This window comes from Cyprinus carpio, chromosome A7, assembly GCF_018340385.1.
Source record: "Cyprinus carpio isolate SPL01 chromosome A7, ASM1834038v1, whole genome shotgun sequence".
NCBI lineage: Eukaryota > Metazoa > Chordata > Actinopteri > Cypriniformes > Cyprinidae > Cyprinus > Cyprinus carpio.
The window spans coordinates 27369986-27387214 of NC_056578.1; the positions used below are offsets into that span (position 1 = coordinate 27369986).

General features: G+C 42.0%; 2 protein-coding genes across 5 annotated transcripts in view; one reads left to right on the top strand and one right to left on the bottom strand.

The window, feature by feature from the left end:
* Positions 1 to 3675, top strand: part of LOC109094193 (dpy-19 like C-mannosyltransferase 3) — a 38536-nt gene extending 34861 nt beyond the window's left edge. For all 4 annotated transcript variants that reach the window (XM_019107877.2, XM_042760625.1, XM_019107879.2 and 1 more), the window contains exons 18-19: positions 406 to 564; positions 1778 to 3675. In XM_019107877.2, the coding sequence (XP_018963422.1) occupies positions 406 to 564; positions 1778 to 1966 (348 nt within the window). In that variant the 3' untranslated portion in view covers positions 1967 to 3675. The remainder of the gene's footprint in view (positions 1 to 405; positions 565 to 1777) is intronic.
* A 711-nt stretch (positions 3676 to 4386) lies between these two features.
* LOC109093790 (neural-cadherin-like) overlaps positions 4387 to 17229 on the bottom strand; it is a 255054-nt gene continuing 242211 nt past the window's right edge. The window contains exons 32-33 of the mRNA XM_042760623.1: positions 7574 to 7728; positions 4387 to 6522 (exon numbers count right to left, since the gene is read on the bottom strand). Coding sequence (XP_042616557.1) covers positions 5974 to 6522; positions 7574 to 7728 — 704 coding nt within the window. The 3' untranslated portion in view covers positions 4387 to 5973. The remainder of the gene's footprint in view (positions 6523 to 7573; positions 7729 to 17229) is intronic.

Sequence of the window (17229 nt, forward strand, 5' to 3'; positions counted from 1 at the left end):
GACACTAGCAGATATATTAGACTGCTGTCACTTTAGGACCTAATGCATGGGTCCAATATATTGCTGATAATCACATCTGATATTCTCCCAAATGTTAACACTTTTGAACATTTTATGAGACATGCAGCAAGTGTACGTTAACTTTTGTCCCGCCAAGTAGATTACACCCATCCCCCCACACACACACATATACACACACCCACCCACCAACACTATACAGGAGATTAGTTCTGATAGGATCTCTTCCCAAATCATCCCTCCCTAACATTTATTATTATTTTTATTTTTTTATCTGGACCACCTTGCAGTACATTTTTACTACACAAACAGATGCAGCCTTTAAGTTCTAAGCTACCACACCTAATATCTATCTTTTTCCCATCTTTGCCCTTTTGTTCCCTGCAGGTATATCAGATCTATGCACGTCAGTCTGCTGAGGAGGTTCATAAAGTGCTCAGTTCGGTTGGAGCGGACTACATCGTGCTGGAGGACAGCATCTGCTATGAGCGCAGGCACAGCCGTGGCTGTAGGCTGAGAGACCTGCTCGACCTGGCAAACGGACATGTAGGTCACAAACAGCTTCTCCAGTTCATGCCCACACACACCACACTCGTTCCATTTAAATGAAAGTTTCTCTGCAAGAACCAGAGGCTTTTTCAGAGCAGACTAACAACTTTGCCCTTTACTGAATCCTTCACGTGGCTATAAACAAATATCATTTGAGTTAGATGCTAAGCTCACTGGTCTCGCTTTGATTGTTTTTATCTTGAAAATCTCTCGAGGTGTTTTCATTTCTCACATTAAATGTCTGTAACTGTTTTGTGTAAAGTTGATGCTTACATTTTTCATGTTGTCACATCTTCTTGTTCTCACTCACCCACAGCTCATAGTTATTAAATACTGTTTCACCCTGTGTGCAATCTAGCTTAAGTGACTTTTTATGCTTGGGTAGCTTGATTGTTCTTTTGTAGTTGATTACAGTTGTGCATAATATCCGACAAAGGCAAAATTTCCAGCTTCAAAGCGGCAGCACTTTGTTTCCATGTCTGCGCAGCACACGTCAGCTTAAAAAAATCATCTCCCCCACATCCCAGCAAAGAGCTCCTGCTGAAAATAGCCTGTCTGCAGTTGTCATTCATGCATCTGAGGTGAATGCTATGCCTTTGAAAGATCTCACAGAAGTTTGCTTCACTTGCTCCTCTGATCCCACTTCGAGCAGTCAGTGAAACAGCCTCACTCGTTTGATGTATCCCGATTCTTTCCCTCAGTCTGCCTCCAGCAGTTTGAATAAGATACACTCTTGTAACATCTTCTGTGTGCATATGTTATTTTAACCTTGATTAAATCTATCTGGTTTAATTAAAGCTTGTTAACTGCAGACAGAATTACTGAAGAAGCAGTGTATATGCAATACTGATGGCCCAGAAACAGCCATGTGTTGTGTGGGATTTTTTTTTGTTTTTTCTCAATTCCACTCTGATCTCTCCCATGGGTGGCAGTTCTTTCTATCTCTTGGTGCTTAAATGATCTCACAGCAGCATTTCAAGGCCTTTCTGTTAATTTGGGAGTATATCTCAAAGTAAATGTTTAAAAAACCTCAGGGCACAATTTCTCTTAGAATTGAAAGATAAAGAAGTGGAATTCTCTTTAAAAGAAGACTTCTGAGACTCTTGTTCATCTGAGAATCTGCCCTGTATTTTTTCACTGTAGAGAAATATCATCTTATGGGAAAGAAGCACCATTTCAAAACCAATTTGTGTATGTGTTTTTATTACAGATCATGGATGGCCCAGGTGAAAATGAGCCGGACCTCATCTCGGCATCTCACCCGCGGTTTTGTGAGGCCATTAAGACCGACATGCCTCCGTATTCAACCCTCTTCACACGAGTGTTCAAAAACAAGACTTTTAACGTGTACAAACTCAAGAAACTCAAAAAGAAAAACAAAGCTGAGAACAGTCCATAATGCTCATTCCTCAACAGCAGTCGTCCATCTTCACTGGATGGCTGACCACCCCATCTGGAATGTTCAGTGAGTGTGTGATAGTAGCAGGTGTGTGTGTGTGTCTGTGTGCATGAGAGAGATCGGAGAGATGCCTGATTGAGCCAGCACGCACTAGATGATTTGGTGCGTGTTTGTGTGTGTAAAGCTGCTCTGAGCCGGTCTGCCGCAACAGGAGCTCAAGTTTAACGTGGAGAGAGGGGAGGAAAATCTCTTTTTCTCACAGTCTGCCACCCCCCTTGCTCTCTCTCTCTCTCTCTCTCTCTCTCTCTCACTCTGATCATCTGTTTCTACACGCGCCCTTCCACCAAACACATTTAGGCTCTTTTACACACAATTGCTACTTGAAGAAAATGTGAGGTTAAGACGCAACGACTGCTTTCACAGTCTCATTCCTGTCGCAAACAAAATGAAAAGAGGAAATAGCAATGGGGAAAAATGCTTTGTATTTGGAATTCACACAAGCAGTTTGGGGTAATTAGTGGCTGTTGTAGTGTTGTCTTTATATCTGCCAAACTGTTGGCCGGTTTCAATTAGGGCCACATCCTACTGTCTGGCTGCTTAAAAAAAAATAATAATAATACTTCTCAAGAACCAGCCTTACTCATGGGCATAGAGAACGTGCCATAAATACTTGTTGTAAGAATAAATGTTAAATTAACTTTGACCTAGAAATGGTGAATTACATTTCAAAATCCTAATCAAATTTAAATTACATTTTAATTCTTATATTTTAATGTGGTCTCAAACTTTTGGACTCTACTGTATATGTTTTGTGCTTTAATTCTGCAAGTAGGAGGTCATCACTTTGACACTATAGATGGTTAAAAAGGGTTTAGACATTTGACGTTGTAGACAGGGAAATTAAATTTAGTTTGTTTTAGGATGAATAACAGCTGAAGTATTCTTAAAGTTTAGTCGTCTCAAGACATATCCTTAATCCTCCGTTGTGAAGTTGTAGTTCAGTTGAAATTCACAGTTTGAGTCTTTTTAAAACGGAGTTAAACATATTGAATGTTCAACGATGTTATGTTATTTTTTCCATCTTAAGCTCTAAAGAAAGAGGCTTTAGTGTATGAAAGTGCCTTTCCATTCTTGGATAAGCTCTGCTGCGCTAATGAGTCATGCATTCAAAAGACCTTTACATGAGTGGCCTCAAGTGCTACCAAAATTTACCTACATTTGATCTTTGCTGCTGTGTTTTTTCTTCCCCAGGATGTTAGATGAATGTCTTTGTGCACAGGTGCATAACCATTTTGAATAACTTTGAAGTGTTTATAGATAAACATGGGATTTCTTTTTTTTTGCAAATTTGGTTTGTAGCACGAGGGCTCCTTCGTGACATTCTGTGATCGTATTATGATATGGTGAAACCACTATTGTTTCCTTACCTGTCAGACAATTTACAGTACACGTGAACCTTTGCTTCACACAACGTCTCTGTCAGAACAAATTGTTCCTCAGGAGATGATCTTTATGGAACTGTGTGCTTTGTTTTCATATGCTGATATTGTTTAAACCGTGAGAGTTCTTTGGTACAGTTCATTGCACTAGTTTGTTACTGTGGTATTTCATTCAGATGGATAGTTTCCATTTCTGTCAAAAGTGTTGTTTTGTCTTTGGATGTTCAGTGTACATTTCCGTTTTTTGTATTAAAGCAGATTTGTATGGTGGATGCTGCAGATCTCTGTTACTACAAAAGGATTTGTCATTTGAAGTGAAATCACAAAGGCATTTTGATAAATACAGGTCAGAGATTTTAGGCCGCTCTCATTTCATGTTCTGCATAAAATAATTACAGCTCCGTTTCCATATAAAATAGGCCACTTATTCATCAAGAGACTGAAAACCCTGCTGTTTCATTTGAAAATATCAGTATTTAACATATATTTGAAGCCGTAACAGAAGAACTCCATTTATTGAGAAAGAAAAAAAAGCAATTCAAAGGATGCAAATACAAAATGTCAAGATACTTATACCAACTTAAAGAAAGAGTAAATAATGCATGACAATTTTTTTTTAAACAGAATTAGATCCCTTTATATATTTTTAAAAAGCAATTACTTCTGTTTTGATATGCACAAATGAGGTAAAAAACATTTTCACAAAATAGAGTACTGTATATATTCGCCACACAAATAAACAGGTGACCTTGATTCAAAATCGAAGAGGAATTGGTTTTGTAAGATAAAGATTTCTGTGATTCAAAGACAGAGCCCATCATGCTTCATTCATGAATACTCTCACCTCACACTGGATCCTCCCCAATCCCCTTACAAGGATGACTCCAAGCACCAATCCCGTTGGCCTCTTTATAACTATGAAATAGCAAGCATTGCACTTCCAGCTATATTTCTTAGCTTCAACTTGAAAATCTTTTTTTATACTCTTGTTGCTGCCTTTGGAAATATTGGCACTTTTTAAGATCTGTAATAAGAGTGACGATTTCTCCATCGAGTTTTCCAACTCCCATGATCCTTTGGTTCACAGCATGACAGTGAGCGATCAGTTCACATTAGGATTAGCACTCTGATGTCTTTTAACACACTCCTACTCGCTGCACTCTCCTCAGCCAGCCTGTCATGCTCCACATACGGCATTCTCCTATAAATAAATAAATAAATAACTGAAATGAAAGGAGGGCAAAAAACATTGCCTTAAAATGCATAAAATACAAGGTTGGCGTTTGAGGCCTCACGGGGGGAGACTTTTAGTTATTCCATTTGCACACACAAGCTTGCCTTGCTTTTTCTTCTCCCCATGCAGCCTCACCACATACGTTCACAAGCCCATTAAACATGTTACATGGGAGGTGCTCAGGGTCTGAAAGCTCTGGCACGCCACTCCCTGAATGCACCTGGTGCCAAGGCCCATTTCTTTCACTGCAGTGCCGAATAATGTGATGGGGATACAAGGAGTTATTTATAGTAGAACAGGAAATGACAATGTGGTCGGGTAAGCTGGTTTGGTTAATAATACGATACTGTTGGGAGGAAGCAAACTGGACTGTAAGTTCATTCCAGTGCTGAAAGCTCCTTCAGCAGAGCTCGATATCATGTTTGAGTTGATCACATGGAACAACACACTCATATGTTCATTTGTCTTAATGGCTATCCTTTAGTTTGGCAGACTCTGATTGCTACCGCTCAGTAAAGTGTGAGAGTCAAGAGAGTTTTCGATAGTTTTCAGCTACAGAAAACTTCCATCTCATGCCAGCCACTCAGCCTTGTTCCTCAACCACATTTGTATTCTGGCCGTTCCTTCACTCCTTTTTGGCTAGAAAGAGAGGACATAATTTGTATTCCCAAGGAATGTCTCCTAAAATGCCAAACAATAAGGCTGCTTTCTGTTTCATTTTCCTCAGTGTTTTTCACACATCTTCATCGTCTTTTTTTCCCCAGACTTCCTCTTTCATCATTGCATCCGAGTGAATAAAATCTAAGTGGAGGGCTGAGAAAATAGGAAAAAAATCCACAGTATCCAAGTATGAAGTTATGATTGATGAACACAAGTGGCCACCCTGACAGAACATGCGGCAAACTGATTTCAGAAAGCGGCCCGTAAAAGAAGGACAAACCCCCTCCTAGTCGCATCTGAGCATGGCAGTTTATTTTTCTTCCGGTCTTTTATTTAAGAACATATAGACCATACAGACATATAGAACACGTCCAAAGCCCTCCGCCAGTGTCGGTCACAAAGACAACAAATGGTTCCACTAAAATCATTGTCATCCGTAATATGACCATAATAAAGATGCCCACTCTGGGTTTAAAAATTGCCATGACCACAACTTGCTGTTTCCTGGATTAACACTTCCCATTTTCTGCTCATTGAGAGTCCCAAATGTCACTCTCCAGAGAAAGCCAATGCATAGGAATTTTCAGCATTATAAAAATCCCTCTGGTGTTCAGACAAGTCTTTAGTGGTCTCCCTCCTCTCCTCGCACTGCAGGAACTCTTCCTGGCAGTTCTTTAGAGGTCGCTGCCCTCGGCCCGCTCATAGAGGGCTTTCAGCTTCTCAAAGCGCGGCCCCCACTCTTTCAAACACTCTTGACCTGCCGCCGTTCCCTCTTCCAGCCCAGCGGAGCTGAAGGAACTCAGTGACCCAGCCAGCGAGCCGCCCCCCTCCGTGGAGAAGACCTGCAGGGAGTCGAAGGGCGCTGTCTCCGGGTGCTGGTCGGCATCACGGATAATTTCACACAGGTAGCGGGCCAGATCCTGGCTGGAGAACGACAAGCTCTTGCGGGCCAGCTGGACCGCTCGGCTGGAATTTGCAGTCTGGCCTTGAGCCGGAGAGTGGCAGGGGGGTACGTCCCTACGGATGGTGGCGGTTCCTGAGGAGATTGAGGAGGTGGTGGTGGTGGCCGTACCCGCTCTGGAGGGGGGGTCAGGCTGGCAAAAGTGATGCTGTTGCTGCTGGGAGTGAGGGTGGTGGTGGATGGCTAGCGATCGGCTGTACTGCACCGACTGGGCCGGGCTGGGCTGCAGGGACTTCTGGAGCTCTGCCATGTCATAGGCGTTCTGAAGGAGAGCGAGAGAGGTGGAAATTAGATGCATAAAGCGCTGACAAATAACAAGATCATTAGAGTTACATAACATACCATTACATTTAGGAACTGGTGTAATAACAACTTCTGCTTACGAAAAACTGCTACGACTAATAAGCTCACTGACAAAATAAGCTGCTTGTCTGTACTACTTCATCATGTTATTTATTATCCCCCAAACTGTTAATGGCATTAATCCGGATTCAAGCTGCTAACACTGCATTCAGATGAACACCTTTGTGTGTGTCTTCCCGCACCTGAGAGGAAGAATCCTGACAGACGCAGTGATGAGCACAGCCCGACATTACACACTCAGTCAACACAACAAAACAAGACACCGGTCCCCTTCTCCCATTGAGCGTCATCATTAATCCCATTCCACTGAGGATGATTCCTCTCATTATTTAGCAGTGCAGCTCTCGGGGGAGGAAGAAAAACATATAATGCCCTTTAAGGGAAAAATAGACAAAGAGGAGGAGGAGGAGGAAGAGAGACAGAGAGGGAGGTGTGGGTGACACGGGTGTGGGCGTAATTGATTACATGATGAGGGAGACGTGTGAAGCCTCATCAGATGGAGAGGATCAGAGCACCACTATGCATCTGATAATCATGTAACAGGATTTTACACAAGGCAGATATGAGTATAAAAGATCCTGCAACATATCTACACCCACATACTTCAGAAAGATCAGAGGAGCAGGCAGTTACATCAAAAACCCCAAACCTCTTATTTGGTGGGTTTCTGGAAATGAAAAGCCAAATTTCGAACTAAACAAGATGTCACACTTTCTCTCAGCACTCAGCAAAGCCACTTGTCATCAGCATCAGAGTGCATTTTTTAAATGTTGAAGTTTTCATAGAGACAAACTGACAAGGGTGCCTCACTGTGACGGGGCGTCATGACAACCTGTGCAAGTTGTCATAGTAACTTTGAGCACTCAGTTGTCCTCCTGTGTTGGAAGCAGGCGTCGGATTCTCTGACCTGTGAACTGAAAACAATTTTAAAACAGAAGTCATGCACTCACCTGATCCTCCTCCCCACCGCCCTCCTCGTCATAGTTAAGCACGTTTTCTCGGATGTCCTCCCATCCGTCATGATGCGCAGACACGTGATACACGCCCTCCTTTAGCCCCTTATAGCTCCGCCAGCGCGTGTACAGGAAAATCCCCAACAGTAGCACTGCAAAGTCAGAGAAAGTGGTTGAGAATTACCTCAAGTTCTGATCAAGGATCACTTTAACCTATTACAAATGGCTGGAAACAATGACCCTGTTCCCAGATCAGGGTGAACTACTTTTAGGCAAGCTGGGCTGTGAAAAGTACATTGCCTGGAGCGTCCCTCAGTTCGTGCTTCTCTGGCACTTAGGTGACTTGATGTCTGCGTGATGACTTTGTAGACATGGCTTTGATTTGCCATAGACACATTATTTCAGTGAGCACTGAGGCTCGTTTCAAGTATAGCTCGCTGAATCAATCCGGCACCACTCTGACCTTTAGAGTATATTATCTTGCTATCGAATGCCCAGTACACTTCAAATCTGCTAACAGTCTATTCTCTCTCTCTTTTTGATTCAGATATCTTCTCCATTTACCACCTTCTTTCGTGTGCTCTTCTTTGTGTGTTTCATCTCTCTCACTCTCTTTTTCAATCTTCAGATCTTTTGAGCTTTTCTCTTTCCCTTCCTTCTATTGCTTCCACTTCATTACCTCAACAGGGATAATATAACTCTTTGACCCTGTAAATAATTCTAGTTTTAGACTTTCACATTGCAAAGACGTGAGAACCTACAGTAACATGCGGTGACGGGACCATAAAGAGGCAAAGAAAAGCACTGTGTCTCTGAGAAGCTTTCAAAATGGCCATGTCAGAGCTTGCTAACTGCATTTGGATTAATCTAAAGGATTTGTACACTTGACTGAAAGCCTTGCAGCACAATTCCACACCGATACCTCTTAACATATTGAAAATCACACCCTGACACGTCACAATCTCAATCCTGGCATCAAATATCGGCCCTTTTTAATGATTCGTCATGCCGTCTCACCACCAAAGAAAGGCAGATGCTTGGAGTGAAAAGACGTTTTTAGTTTGGTTTTGTCCTTCAATCAGTGCAATGAACTGCGTTTAATATTTCAATTGTGAAAGTGGAGAGTCTTCGTGATCAAATGCATCCTTTCTCAAAGCAGGAACTGTTTGGTGAAATGTCTCATTTGCAAACAGAAAAAAAAAGTCTTGGTGAAGGAAGACCGTTTCTGTTCTGACATATGGCATGTGTTGTTGCATAGTTCTGGTGTGTTTTATCAAGCTTTGTAGAAGACGATGATAAGATGTGCAGAAAGCCATACGGAGTATGTCTATCCAACTGAGATCATTTGTGGAAAAAATGGCTTCAGACAACTGTGGCATATGTGTGATATACGGAACGTGTAAAAATGTGAAATAAGCTACAAAAAACTACACTGAAAAATGTTTCACACAAGTTTAAGAGTCTTTCAAAACCATTATTAAACTGTCAGACTGTCCAGGCACTGTATGAGGACAAAAGGTTGAAATTTATATAATTTTATCCCTTATTCATTGCCAAATGTGACTCATTTGATTGCCATTTCTGTCTAAAAATTGTCATCTTCATGAATATGCCTTAAAAATGACGCTGTGCTCCCTCACACTCTATTTTTGTCTTTCCAACAGTGACTTTTCTGTGATTTTTTTAATGCATCTTGTGTGGTTGATATTGAGTGAGAAACAGCTTCATCTGATTCCAGACAAGCTTTCTGTCTCCCCACTGCCTGCTTCATCGATCACATGACCCTCCAATCTGACCCCTCAGACCCTTCTCAGGATGCCCAAGACCAGCCCAGCATCCTAATCTCCACAGTGGAGACGATAAACACTGCAAAACAGAAAGACATCCAGACATCTCTCTTCTGTTTCTGCTATGGAATAAACCCATGCCTCAATGTGAAACAAAACTCAAAAAAAATTATCTACCTTTAACCAATGGAGAAATGTTTTTCTCTTCAAGTGCTTCACACAGAGCAACAGAGTGAACAGAGCTGTTTAAATATCTATCGAGGTTTCTGATAAACACTGGAACAGAATATGTTAATGACGATTTCTCATGGTCATTACATTTATTGTGTTTCTCAAGGAAAACACAATAAATCAATGCCTGGGCAAAGCATAAATGAAACGCATTGTTCATCTATTTAATATATGTGATTATTAATTTAATAGCATTGACACTCTCTGAAAGAAGCCCTGAATTTCTTCTTCCATACAAAAAAACACAAAGGATAAGAAAGCAATAAAGGCAGGAGGTAGAGAAGAAAAGATAAATCAGTGGGCAATAAAAATGAGTTACACAGTGCTCTATAGACAAGATTTTGCTTTGTCCATCTCGGTTCTCATTTGCATGGTCTCCTTTAACCTTTTGTTCCCTTTCAAGGGAACTTCGAACTGCGTCCTCTAGGGGTCGCTATGGGGAACACCTCGTCATGACCCGTGTCTGAAGCATACATTAAAAAAACACCAACGAGTTGGCCGGCGACAGCCTCAGACGTCACTACCGGCGCAACTATAAACAGGCACCGGGAGAACACGTCATTCTCTTCTTTGTCTTCACTGACTGTTTTGTTTGAAGCATGCAAAGAACCAGTAAGAGCGCTCTTTCTCTGTCTATCATGGCGACTACTAGCAAGCGTTTAGACAATGTGTGCATCCATGTTGGCGTTATTTGACACCCGATGACACACACGATCTTTGCGTCATTTGTTTGGGTAAAGAGCACGCACGCAATGTCTTTGAGGAGGCAATCTGCGTACATTGTGAGCGTTTTTTCAATGAAAAAGCTCCGCTCTCGTTCGTCTCTCTTTCCGAGGAGGAAAAAAAGGCAGCCATCTGCTTCCCGCGGTTCAGGACCCACCGCTGCTGAGGCACGGAGGAGAATGAGCTCGTGAGAATTTCAGGTGGATCTGTCTGAATGGTTTAGAGAGGGACTTTCCCTTTCGCGCTCGTCGGCGGCGGACAAGAGAGAGCCTCTGGAGGATTATGTTATATCTTTAACACTTTCTGATACTGAGGTTAGTGCTCTGCTGGGTTTTTACCCAGGAAAAGCAGGAGATATTTGAGGATGCTAAAGAAGCTGAGGCTGAGCCTTCTCAATTCTCCTGCCCTGCGTATGTAGAGCTGTTGGAGTTTATGGATCGCGCCACAGCAAGGATGGACTTGCCATGAAAGTACGCTAACAAGGTGACGCCGTGAGGCCACCTCGATGAGCGTTATCTTTCCGACCATAGCCCACCAGCTCAGGTGAGCCTTCCATTTCTGCCTGATCTCCATACAGAGATCGAAAGGAAATGAAAGAGGCCATTTTCTTCTCGCATCCATCAGTTTCGGCATAAGAGTTTTGCCGACATCGAGGCGATGCGCAAAAACGGCTATGAGAGGATGCCCCCTGTAGAAAAAGAGCTTTCTTTCTGCGGGGGGAGACATCCTCTCTTAATCTCCCTCCTTGCCATCTAAGCCCCTTCAAGAAATACATCTCGCTTAAATGGCAAGGCATACGCAGCAGCAGGTCAAGCTGTGGCTTTATTACACACGATGGTGGTGCTTCAAGCATATCAGACTGATCTGCTAAGAGACCTGGATAGAGGCGAAGGCCTATTTCCTGATTAGGTAGCCGAGCTGCGCCGCACCACAGGTCCCTCTCCAGGCTATCAAGCAGGCCGCCTCTGCCATGGGCAGGACTATGGTGGCCATGGTGGTAGCGGAGAGACTTCTGTGGATGAACCTGGCAGACATCGGGAAGAAAGAAAAGGCTTTCTTCTTGATGCTCGGGTTTCACCTTCTGAACTTTTCGGTATTTCCGTTGAGACAGTGATCGAGAAGTTCGGAGAGACGAAGATGCACTCCGCTGCTTTCAGATCCTTCGTTCCACGAAGGTCCAGGTCTGAGCCCGAACAACATAGGGGTCCTGGCCTGTCTCGATCTGAGGATCAAAGACAGGCACAGAAGGCTAGTGTCGCGACTCACGCTCCTTCCCCACCTGCGGGCAGGGGTAAGAGGAATCGTGGGTCACAAGAAGGTAAGCAGAACCTAAGGGATGTAATCCAGACGAGGCAGCGTTCTCGTCTGAATCAGAGCAATACCGAGGTATCTACTCGTTCCCTTTAGGGATTTCGAACTTCTGCTTTTATCCTCCCCTTCCTAATTCCCCTGTAACCACCAGCTCTCCACCTGATCGAGGTTAGGTGGAAACCTCTCACATAACAGTCTCCTATGCTGCACCTATAATGTTTTTGGCTGGTTCTATGTTCATAGCAGCCACCTTACTGATGTTCCGGACTAAAAGGAGGCGCCCCTTGAGCGGGGCTCCAGCGCAGGAGGGTGGGAGTTTAAAAATAACCCTTTCTGTATATACTTATATGTAAATTGCTGGTGGTTATGTTTCTACTAATAACCTCTGTGAGTTTCCTTTGCAGTGCTCAGTTACAGTGTTTACTAAACAGCCACCGGCTTCCGGCTTCATGTTCCGGTATTAGGCGGCTGAGATCACAGGTTTCTGCGGGAGCCTCCTTGATCATCAGGACTGGCACAGCACTGCAGGAAATTTCATGGATGACCGGCCAGGTCACCCTGAGGGGTCTCCTGGCCGCTTAGCTGTGCTGTCGCATCCAGCGGGAAGTGAAGACTTACAGAAGTCTTCTTGTATATGCTGCCTCAGGTGATGCTCCCCTCGCTAGAGGTTTGTAAAATTTGAGCTTGCCTCTCCCGTGCGGTTCAGTGCCTCTGCGATGCTTGGGAACCTTTAGGTACACACGCTAAGCTCTGTGTACTTTTTGAAAACCATATGGTGGTCAGTGTGCACGTGAATGCTTTGCGCACTTTCTAAAAATCCACGTAGTGGTAAGTGTGCACGCAAGACTCTGCGCACTTTCTGAAATCCTGTATGGTAGGGTTACGCACTCCGCCTCGTTCCCTTTCTTGAGATGATTAGACCTTGGTTCCTTGGGCTCCATTCAGCCAGTGTGTATTTGTTTATACACTTCAAGCATCGCTTCCCTCAACATGAAGGGCTATTTGGGCGATTCTTGTGGTAGTTTAGCAGTGCTCCCCTTTTCCAAGAAGGGTCGCCTATGAACACACTACTCTGAATTCGGAGTTCTCCTCTCATATGAGACTGAGTTCGCTGTTTTTCCCCAGAGCGCTCCAGCATTATTTCCACAGATCGAGTTGATGACTCTCAAACATACTGTTATGAGATGCACCATTCCATCTATGAGCTGCTCTATCAGAGTGCCACGAGAGCCCCTCCTTAAAACAGTATTTGAAAATCCATGCTATGGTAAGTGTGCACGTGAAGTCTTTGAACACTTTCTGAAATCCACACTGTGGTAAGTTCGCACGCTAGTATTCTGCATTCTTTCTAAAATCCTATATGGTGAGGGCTTAGCCCCTGTGTGACAGGGCAAGACTTAGTATAAAATGCTAGGTTCTTAGCCGTATCTCCGTTTAAAGGAATCTTTCCTGATTCCAAGCCTTCAGCTCTACCCCGGGCCGAGGCCCTAACAATTAAGTTGGGTATGTAGCTTAGGCCTTTGGCTGTAAGGGGTACTGTCACAGACAGCCATCTAAATGTCCCAGGGGCAACTCCCATGGAAATGGTAGAGTTGGTACTTAGTGTTCGCCATGATTCTGGCCTGCACTCCCCTCAGTATGATGGCGTGGGTATACTGTTCCCCATAGCGACCCCTAGAGGACGCAGTTCGAAGTTCCCTTGAAAGGGAAAGTCTCAGGTTACGAATGTAACCATGGTTCCCTGAGTAGGGAACAAGACACTACGTCCTCTAGCTCCCTGCCATGCTTCGGACGCAAGCTTCAGACGAAGAAGTGAATGACGTGTTCTCACGGTGCCTGTTTATATTCGCGCCGGTAGGGACGTCAGAGGCTGTCGCCGGCCAACTCGTTGGCGTTTTATCAATGTATGCTTCAGACACGGGTCACGACGAGGTGTTCCCCATAGCAACCCCTAGAGGACGCAGTGTCTCGTTCCCTACTCAGGAAACCATGGTTACATACGTAACCTGAGACGTTTTTTTTTCCACTTACTATCTTAACCACCATTTGGTGGTTATTTATTAACTAATCAGATAACTATCCATTCATGAAAAGACCATATGTAAATGTCCTCCAAGATGCATTCATGATGAATATTCCAATCACTAAAAACCTCAGCTGTCTTGCCCAAGTGTAAATGCATCTAATTGCTTAGACCACATATAAAAAACTTTACTCCTACTTTTTTTTATGTTTCAGTTCTCTCTCTATTGCATATACTTTTGCAGCAATTTTTTTCTTACACGATCATATTACAGATTGTAACCACATTAGATAATCTGCATACAAGTAATTTGTAATACAAATATTGTGCTAAATAAAATAATTATCCGCCACTTTGACAAAGTGGGTTGTTAATGTTCTGTCATGCTCTATTTTTATACATCAGTAAAAAAAAAATAAAAAAAACTTAGTATTTTAAAGTGACAATCTTACTATCTAGTTTCCTCATTCAATAAACATTTTTTTTTTTATTTATTTTTTTTATAGGTTTTTATCCAATCACACATCGGAATGCAGTTGTAAATGCAATCCAGCTAAAGAATATCCAGATATGACCAAATCCAAATATGAAACAGTTTACAAAACCATGCCAGGTGACGGGGTCCGTGTACTGTCTGTGTACTTTTGCGTCAATTCGTTTTCTTTTTTTTTTTTTTTTTTTAACCCAGAAATGAAATACGGAAAATGCGGTTTCTTCTTTAATGGTTCAAACACTGATGAAGAGAATAAGCAGACACAAACTAATTTTCATTATTCAAAATTCGTATTTCATTAAAAATCGTAAAAGTTTTAGAGCAGTTTAGAGCTTTATTCATTCATAATTTCATGACGATAAATTTCCCAGGATTCTGCAATGTCTACACAATATTAAAAAAAATAATAATCCTCATCATTACAAAAAAAACACCACTACTAAACAACTGAAGGTGCGGGAGAAGCAGTACTAAATGTGGCCAAAAAAATCGTAATTTTTCTATATCAATTTGTTTATTAAAAGTGCAAAAATTGATTAACAAAAATCTGAAAAGAAGTCAATATTTTACTTTTTCAGGGAGCATTTTGTGTGTACAGTTCTAATTAAAATTTTGGTTTTCAGCAAAGCATTTAAAAATACAATAACCATCCTTTTTTAATTTTTTTTCCTCATGGTTAAAAAACGAAAAACGATTGGACGCAAAAGTACACTGACCATGTACCTTCTGGTCATTTGATTTTGTACATAAAAAGAGTAAAGATAAATTAAAAATGGTTTGATTTTCTTTCTTTTTCTCCCCTTTTTTTAGTTTTGTTTTGTTTAAGAAATGAATAAACAAAAATTAAGCTAGATTTTTCATATTTTTGTTCATGGGTAAAAAAGCTGATTATGCTTTAATATTTGTTTTTGAATGTGTGGGCAGCCTTGAAATGCCCCTTTTGTCCCCCATCTTCTAAACTACACCCAGCCCTCAGAGAGACCATTAGATACAAAAATAAAAATTACCTAAATAAACTTAACAGTGCTTGTGAAAGCTGTATTACTATGTGAAGTAAATATACACAAATACCTAAGTAATACTTAAGTAACATAAGAAATGCACGGATCTGTTATATTGACACACATCCAATATTTGCTTAACTGTTTACGTTTACTTAAGATGTTACAGACTGAGGCCCCGTCCACACGGAGACGGAGCTTACCCCAATCCGATCTTTTTTTTCCTCGTCTCAAGAAATATCCGCGTCCACACGAAACCGCAAAATGATGTAGTATACATGCCAGACCAGTATGTGGCGCTGTAATTCTGCCACAGAGATACACTAAAAACGGAGAAGAAGACTTGGACTATAATCATAAACCTTGCGCGTGGTACACAAACGAACATGGAACAATACATTTATTAATCTGTGTTAATGTTAGTTAATAAAAAGACAATCGTTCAGTGTTTGTTCATGTTTTTGTTGCTGTTACGGGACGTAGAGGTGTCTGACTGGGGGGAGACGTGGGCTGATGACGTCATCGTTTCAGAAAATATACGGATTAGCCGTCCAGACCGAGCGGCAACCTCCCGCTCTCTCTCTTGAAGCCAATAAGGAAGTGACTAAAACTGCAATTCATCGACTGGCCGCTTGAGGCTGGCTGCAAAAGGCAGTCAGTCCCATAGACTCCCCATGTTAAAATGCCCAACTTTACAGCAGAAAAAAACATGTTTACAGCCTGGTTCAAAAAAAGATTTTGGTCTATATTGCTAATTTTGCCCTTCATGACAACTGTGAGGGGGGTGAATTTTTTTATAACTCATCCGTTTAAATTATATTAAGCCTTAAAGTTCTGCATAATTAAGGGCGTGGCCACTTAAGTGACAGGTGGATTGCCGCTGCTGACAATGGCGTCGCGCTAGGTGGGCGTGGCTTCAACAACCAGCTCCCGCCTTTTTGCCCATTTTCGATTATCCGGGAGAGTCGTGCGGTGACACGCTGCCAAGATGGCGACGGCCCGCTCTGCACACTTTGAGCTTCAAAACCGCTATTGAGCAGACTATGGGTGACGTCACGGACACTACGTCCATATTTTTTTACAGTCTATGGTCCAGACGAAAACGCAAAGGCGGCATTTTCAGATTTATCCACTTTGGGACCCGGTTTCAAAAAATAGCAGTTTCACCTTACGAAAACGCCGGATCCGTGTGGACGAAACGCCTATCCGATAAAAAATTCCTTACAAAAAAAAAAAAAATCCACTCATTCAGCAAGGATTTCTATTTTACCTGTACACTTGTCAAGACAGCCATTCTGACATTTTGTGTGTATTTGCTTAAGATGACAAAAAAAACCTTGTTACTTGTGTGGTGTTTTCTGTGCTTCACGTGTGTGCATACACAGAAACGATCCATCACAGCGTTAAAGTACCACATTGAGTTCTCTTTTACACTTGTCTTGTGCTTGAATGGCTTAAAATCATTTTAATTTTAAAACTGACTATAATTAGGCCATGTCCACACGTACGGGTATTTTTATAAACAGCATTATTATACATAAAAAATCCACCTGAAAACGCAAAGGTGTGCTATGAAGAACTGTCAAGAGCACGCCAAGCCAACAGGTGACGATATAATCTCAACCGTAAAGCCATTTTGGCCAATCAGAAGTCTGAAAATATTTCCAGTAGGTGGAGATAACAGCGCAGGCTCCAACCTCACAAGCCAAAAATTCCAGTTTCGCTGTCTACACGATAACACTGCAACTGGATTTTTGAAAATCTTCACCCTGGCTGGTGTTTTCAAAAATGTTCGGTTTCAGTGACCTGGTGTTGCGTTTGCGTGTGGACTACGGGCAAACCGCACAGAAAGAGCTGTTTTCATGTCATTACATTGTTTAGAGCATTAAAAAATGTACAAAATATATTTTATTCATAAGTTATGCTACGTCCTTGGTAGAGGACATCAGGACTCATTTTTTTTATTTATTTTTTTCAATAAAAAGACATGAATGAACATGCAAAAACAATAGATTTTTTTTTTTAAATCACCAATACATTTTTTTTTAACAAACTTTGTATTAAGATAATTTTATGTTATAACA